The following is a 7834-nucleotide window of genomic DNA, read 5'->3' as shown; positions in this document are numbered from 1 at the left end:
TTAGTGGTTCTTCGTGGGATCGTTAACCATTTGCCAGTTGCCACCTTACTCTTATCTTTTGGTTGGTACTCATAATTGGATTTGTATTTTTGTTCATGATTGAAGATGTAAGAGCATTATCTTCGATCAAATCCCAAGTTTTCTTTGAAGCTATTGGGGCTATATCAACAAGTTGTTGTTGGGATGGTTGAACTAGTTGAGTGAAGCTCGGTGGTAAACCAAATTGTGAAAGGAGATTTTGAAATAATGGTTGAGTATCGAAACTAGCATCAACATCATCTTGAGGATCAGAAAATAACTGTTTAAATAAATAAAGGACTATTTTTAACCAGCCAATCAGGCGGCAACAAGTAGAAAGAAAAATTGTAGCTCAATGGCGTGCGACAGACTCCTATTAATCGTGAAGTGCAAGTGACAAGACGTGGAGATTAATTTGAAAAAAAGATGATTGTTTACTTGTAGTAGTCATGAAGTGACCAAGTTTCCCAATCTTCCATGACCCATATCTAATTTTAGATTACCATTAATAGTATTTTTAACCTAATTTGATCATATGACCTTAAAAGGTCACCATCAACAATGCTCTAATAATGTTGATAAGCCATATGCACATGTATGGTACACATAATGTAGTCCTCAAAATTTATAACAGGGCTTGGAGTCTACTTTTTCGCATTCTATTTTCGTGGCTTATTTTTTAGTTTGGCCATATACTACTAATATTAGTTAGTATTTTTCCGACCACTTTAGTTTTTATTTTTTCGCTTCGAATTCGATGTGTGTAGATGTTCTCTTTAATTAATAGTTGTCATCATTCGTCTCTCTTGTTTATGAATTGCCGCTCTTTTTTCATCCTTAGACTCTGATTATAGTTTTCTATTTGAAGGATATACTGATATGATAATGATGATGATCATTCGACTCTTTTGGTTAACTCAGTGGTCAATGTTGGTTAACTCAGTGGTCAATGAAAGAAGGGACTTTAATACTTTTAAGCCTTTTAACTTTATTGTATAGCATCCTCTTTTTCTAAGTAGAGCAGGGTTGAGCTTCTATATGTAGAAATTAGGGCCATTGTAGGGTTGTGGTTCAAATAACAAAAGGTGAAGGATCTAGTTCAACATTTTCATTCTTCTCAATTTAGTAATACCATTGCGAAGGTTAACTTTGGGAGGTCCACTTTAGATACGTTGCACACTGCTAGAACTTGTGATTTGCAAAATTTGCAACTTTTTCAATATGGGTCTATGACAAAGCTATTCAGGTCATCTATCCCCACGATTCAGATCCCTATGATCCTAATTGTGGTTTGCCACCCATTTAAGGGATTCCCATAAAACAAATGAAATATCTAGTTTTTCCAACCTATACATTAGTTTAGACAATTAAATTAAATTGTTAATTATTAAGGATTAATTTATAATGTAATTTGGGATTAATTATCGACATAAAAAAGACATAAAATAAACACATATTTTTCACCCTTTATGCTAGTGAAGATACATATTTAGTTGAGGTGCTCATGGGTGGGTAGTGGATTAGGCTTGTTCTTAAAATAAGAATTTAATTAAATTGTTAACTATTTAGGATTATTTCGTACTGTAATTTAGTATTTCTTTTTGAACTTTAATTCTAGCATTCAATTATGAGGGAATATTAATCATAATATCTATCCAAGTGTACCTCTATGATAACATCGTTTGCACTTTATTAAGCTTTATTATGTATTATGATTACATTTAGTGCAAATTTGATGATGCCTAATTGATAATTATCAAACATATTCGAGAAGTGGTAAAATGTTTTATATGAAGATTTTGCTAAATTTTTGTCAAAGGTTTTTCGTACATGTTATGAACCCAAACAATATGTAAAAACAAAAGGGAGCTCTAATCCTAGTAATTATTAATAAATTTAAACCATGCTACACAGTTAGATAAGTAGACATGTCTACAATGTGAACCAACTTGATTGCCATATCTTAATCTAAGCTATCCTTAGCAGTCCCCTCTTCTATTTATCATCATTAGGTTCCTGATATTCTAAATCCCAAATAGTAGCAGTTGCTGCTGCTGCTGCTTGTTTGTTCAAGTGATCTTCATCAAGTGGAAAAAGATCAAACTCCATGTTTTCTCTGTGAAGTTGAAAGTCTGCATCCAAACCCATGTGTGCAACATCACTTCCCCAATGTTTACTCATTACCTCTGATTCTCCACTCGCTCGAACATCATCATTCCAACTCCATGGGAGAACATTTACATCATTGTCACCTATTTGAAGATTGGGAAATGAGGAAGCTCTATGTGGAAAGTAGTGATACCCACCAAAATCTGTAACATGATGCGCATATTCTGCTTCAAATTCTGCACTATTACTATGTGGAACATAATACCATTCTGTTGGTTGTTGATCAAATGTATTAGCCTTCCTCTTATTGGAAACATGTTCTGTACTTTTCACCTCTCCATCTTTACCATCATTTTCTCGATCTCGATCTTTTATATGCAGACATTGGTTCGTAAGCTGTAAGAGAGCCTCTTCTTGATCAACAACCTTCACCCAGCTAGCTGTATCCTTAGCAGTCATCTTACCCTGAAGACACTTAGATTTCTTGACCAGTCGCATCATCCGGTTCAAATCAGGGGACATATGTTTGATCACTGCAGATAAAACACTCACCTTCCAAGACTTCTTAAGATCATGAGGCTTCCTATAAGGCGGTGCGCCTTGCTCGACTGCAACCGCCCCTTGTTGACCCCACCAAACCTCATCTCCTTTAGGCCACCAAGGAGGAGGTAAGCCTCTCTCAAGAGGAAACCGCCTTTGAGGAGGAATACAATGCGGCATAAGCGCAGATAACAAAGACCCAAGAGTCGTATCTTGAAGTTCTTGCAACATGTAAAGAAAAGACGGGTTTTCATCCTCGATTGCAGCTGTAATAGCAGGAATCAATTGTTTAATTGCTTTAGGAGCACTCTGTTCAAACTTAACAGACTCTTTCCACCATTCGCGCAGACTATCAGAAGATCCTGTCACAGGTTTTCCTTTCTCTGGGATGATTCCATACACAAATCCTTGCGCGTTACATACTTCCATGATTTTCACCATGTATTTTAAGATAGCATCTTGAGATCTAAGCATCTTCTTTCGTCTAGATTTTTCTTCTTTGGTTGCTACAGTTGATGTCGAGTTGTTCGAGCCTGTTGTGTCACAAACATCATCGGATGATGCTTTCTCTTCTGCAGCTTGTCTTTCTGCTTTGAATCTCTTCATACGAATTTGATCCATCCATATTCGCTTCTTAAGATCGGCATAACTGATGTCTTCTTGTTCTTCTTGATCTTCACTTCCCTCTGACATTTCTTCTGTACTCAAAGGATCCATTTGTTCATCCTCATGTATTTCCACCATGATATTATGTAGAAAGCTAGTGTAGAATGTGTTATGACAAGAAAAGGATACAGAAAACAAATGGGTTAAATTTATAGTACTTTATAGGGATCCTTAAGTGAGCAATTGGGTACTTTGTGAAATAAGCAATGACCCAAGAGAGTACTGAGGAGTTGTAAGCGGTTTGTTGTTGTATGATGTAGAGATTTACAGAGACAACGACACATGGTTTTGTTGTAGTTTGTGAAACAAGTTAATCTGCTTAAATTTCTGAGCGTCACGAAACAAAAGCTGCTGAATATTCTTTTTCATGAATCCCGCTATGATTGACACCCTTCTGAGTTTTGCCTTCCCGGTATAAATTAACACCTACTAATTCTAGATCATGATTGACGATATAAAAAAAATTCAAAATCTTGTGAGAGACGGATTATAAAGAATATGTAGAATAAGTTATTCTTTGGGCATTAAGAATATTGTTAGTAGGCATTAAGAATACAATAAGTAGGTATTAAAGATGATCTAAGTAGATATTAAGGATACTGTAAGTATGCATTAAGGATGATGTAAATAGACAATAAGAACTAAATAAGCATTAAGGATTAGTATTAAGCTTTAATGGGTCGTCTAGGCTTGAGAAACATCTCTCACCTGTAAAAAAAAGTCTTGAATGTTAGCAACCATTAGAGCTGTTCAAAACAAACCCGACCCGAAAATCCGACCCGGAATCGAAAATTATTCGACCCGAAAAAATGTAAGGTTTTTAGGTTTACCGAACCGCAATTACCCGAACCGATACTTCACTCGAACCGTTTGATAACCGAAAAGGGCAAAATCGAACTCGAACTGCAACCGAATTTTATAACCGACATATAAACCTTAACCGATGTTACCCGAACTGAATAGTGATCGACTCGAGTTAAATCCGACCCGAATTATGCACGTAACCGAATGTAACCTGACTAAAACCGATTAAGATCGATCTGTTTTTAACCCGAACTGATACAAACCCGAATCGATTATTAATCGAACTGTTTTTAACCCGAACTGATACAAACCCGAACTGATTGTAAATCGAACTGTTATAAATCCTAATCAAATTTTCACCTAATTTTAGCAAATTAAGTCCAATTTCAGTTTTCTAATAATACGGAAAAAAGAATAACACAAGTTCTATACAGAAGAGATTGCATACAGAATATATATATATATATATATATATATATATATATATATATATATATATATATATATATATATATATATATATATATATATATATATATATATATATATATATATATATATATATATATATATATATATATATATATATATATATATATATATATATATATATATATATATATATATATATATATATATATATATATATATATATATATATATATATATATATATATATATATATATATATATATATATATATATATATATATATATATATATATATATATATATATATATATATATATATATATATATATATATATATATATATATATATATATATATATATATATATATATATAAACTAATTGAAATAAATTGATCTGCCTATTAGGGCTGGCAAAAGCTGACCCGACCTGCTAACCTGGTCTGAAACCGACCCGAAATTAGCGGGTTTGGGTTTAGATTTTTGACCCAATTAATTAAATGGGTCAACCCGACATGATCTGTTTATTAAATGGGTTAGGTTCAGGTTGAATATTTAACCCGAAAAAAACCTGTTTAACCCATTTATTAAATTTAAGACGGATCAACATTTGCCAAATACTTCGTAAAACTAAGATAATACCAATTACCATGTATTGAGGGATTTGTGAGCTGAAGATGACTTTCAATAAAAAAGAAAGTTGTCCCACATCGGCTAAGGGATTTGTCAGCTGAAGATGACTTTCGATAACAAAGGAAGTTGTCCCACATCGGCTATGAAAGATACTAACAAAAGAAAAATCCTTTAAATCACTTCCACAGATCTCATATCAACTGACGCAGCCACGACGTGAGCACAAACCGAACTATTCTTTCGCCTTTTACTAAAGAATACCGTGTGCTCGCTGCATTAAGTGGCATACGTTTATTTTTGGAGGAAGCCTTTAATTAAGGTTAAATGGGTCAAATGACCTGAAATATATGAATTTCAATGTGGGTTATATCATTTTTAAGTTGGGTTTATAACATAATGTAGTTAGGAGTATAACATTGTTTGGTTGAGGTTATTACATTGTTTGGTTGGGGCTGTAATATAGTTTAATTAGGGTTATAACATTGTTTAGTTGGGGTTATAACATTGTTTAGTTGGGTTATGACACGGTTTAGTTAGGGTTATATAACATTGATTAGTGGAGGTTATAATATAGTTTAGTTGGGGTTATATGTTCAAGTTGGGGTCTTAACACATTTTTTATACATATGACTATCTATGATCTTAATGAATTGGGCTATTAATAGCCATCTCCCATCTCTAGAAAAGACGGTCCCTCAAAAGACTGTCTGATGAAAAATACTGCTTTAAACGCGAATTACAATGATGCATATACAATAAACCTACACCGTTGGATCAAAAAAATGAACGGCACAAAATTGAAAAGACCGAAGCACACAGATAGCCATTAACTACCGTTCGATTAAAGTTACATCGTACGACTCCCATCACACCCAGCACACAGATAGCCATTAACTTTCCTAATCCGCCCATTATAAAACCCCACTTCCCCCAACCTCAGTTTTCATTCTCAAATCATAATCCAAATCTCAAATTCTAGTTTCAGAAAAGAGAAAATGTCAGGAAGAGGTAAAGGAGGAAAGGAATTAGGCAAAGGAGGTGCAAAGAGGCACAGAAAAGTGTTAAGAGACAACATTCAATTTCTCTGAAATCAACTGATTTTATTGTTTATTTTTCTCTATTTTTGTATTTGTCTTTTGTTAGATGTGCTAGGAGTTGGAAATTTTTACATCTTTATGTAATTGATATATGTTCTTAATGTTCTAGAGGTATGATATTGTGAAGAAGAATTTCAGTTATGTTACAGCGATTGTATTTTCTCTTTATTCAACTGATTACTTTTCTGATTTCTGGATTTGTCTTTTGTCAAATGAAATTGTGAAAATGGCTTAATTATGAAGTTTGAGATAATGTTGATGTTTCAATTGAAAATCCAATTTGATCTTGAAATGAGTTTTGGTTCATGACTTTTGATTTTAGTTAGAATCTGGAAATTTGAGGGCTGAATGTTTCAGTTTGTGATTGTGATTTAATCTCATTTTATAAGAGTATGAATCTATTAGAACTTTTGCTGTATTGTGCTTAGTGTTGTCTCTTTAATTAAAAACCTGACTATTAACTTATTTCGATATTGACCCGATCAATAGTTATCCGTAACCGATAACTACTCGAAAAATAAAGCTCGAACCCGATCTGTAGCCGAAAAAACCGAACCAATTAGTAATCGATGACAACCTGAGACCGATTGACACTCGACACGAACTTCAACCGACACCGAACTGATGCTAACCCAATAGCTTGAATAACCGATCTCCAACCGAACCGTGACTAACCGACTCGACCCGAGTGTGACCCGTTGTAACACACAGCCGAAAAATAACCGATTCGAAATGCAACCGAACCGAATAACACCCGTCCGAAACCGACCCGATCAACCGAATGAACACCTCTAAGTATATAACATATATTTCAGACCTCATGCATTAGCTTAAGTTACCATGTTGATAGATTAATCCAATCAAAAGCCTAAGATTATGATTGAGATCTTAGGATTGATAAAAGTTGTTATTGTGCTTGTACACTAAAAACATTGCGCGAGAAGAGAGTTGATTGCACACAAGCCCAATAAGGTTCCATCGTAAAACCAATTCATAATAGAAAAAGTAGCCTATCAAACTTATATATTAATCAACCTCTTTCTAATTATTCGGTGCACTATAATAATAAAGTCGTAGAGTATAGTTAGAAAAGTTGACTGTTGAAATTTTGAAAAGCTTAGAGCATCTATTTTGGTGACCTATTGAGAGGTCACATGACCAAACTAAGGTAAAAACCCAATTAATGGTGATCTAATATTGGGTGGGCTAGGGAAAAGGTTGGCCAAATGGGTTAACATGTGACCCGTCTATGTGAACGATCACCCCTTTTTTTAAAATTTTTTTTTGCCACGTGTCGCTCTTTGATTGGCTGTTGGAAAATGGCAGCTTGCTGCTTCCTGACACGCCACCTGCCCGCATGCCACTTGCCGCTTTCTAATTGGCTACTAAAAAATAGTCGTTTTTGTAATTAACGACTATTTTCGTATTAAATTAATTTTTTTTTAAAAATATGCCAATGGTCATATTTTTTTCGTGAACTATAAAATGAGACCCATATTGATATTTTTTGACATAATTTTATATTTACATATTTTCT

At 33.9% G+C, this 7834-nt stretch overlaps 1 protein-coding gene and 1 non-coding gene across 2 annotated transcripts; one reads left to right on the top strand and one right to left on the bottom strand.

Moving 5' to 3' along the window:
* Positions 1-1698: 1698 nt before the first annotated feature.
* LOC130808189 (ETHYLENE INSENSITIVE 3-like 5 protein) lies at positions 1699-3713 on the bottom strand. The gene has a single exon (XM_057673659.1). It carries the CDS (start codon positions 3409-3411, stop codon positions 2014-2016), a length of 1398 nt encoding a protein of 465 aa, XP_057529642.1. The 5' UTR covers positions 3412-3713; the 3' UTR covers positions 1699-2013.
* A 1694-nt stretch (positions 3714-5407) lies between these two features.
* On the top strand, positions 5408-5523 carry LOC130809537 (U5 spliceosomal RNA). Its single transcript, XR_009040840.1, has one exon. It is a non-coding gene; the product is annotated as a U5 spliceosomal RNA (small nuclear RNA).
* Positions 5524-7834: the final 2311 nt, after the last annotated feature.

This window comes from Amaranthus tricolor, chromosome 3, assembly GCF_026212465.1.
Source record: "Amaranthus tricolor cultivar Red isolate AtriRed21 chromosome 3, ASM2621246v1, whole genome shotgun sequence".
Lineage (NCBI taxonomy): Eukaryota > Viridiplantae > Streptophyta > Magnoliopsida > Caryophyllales > Amaranthaceae > Amaranthus > Amaranthus tricolor.
Note: the sequence above shows the minus strand (reverse complement) of the source record. Positions and strands in the feature narration are given on the sequence as shown.

What these genes read in the sequence shown, in the direction of transcription:
- LOC130808189 (XM_057673659.1), bottom strand. Translation starts at nt 3,411, where the DNA reads ATGGTGGAAATACATGAGGATGAACAAATGGATCCTTTGAGTACAGAA.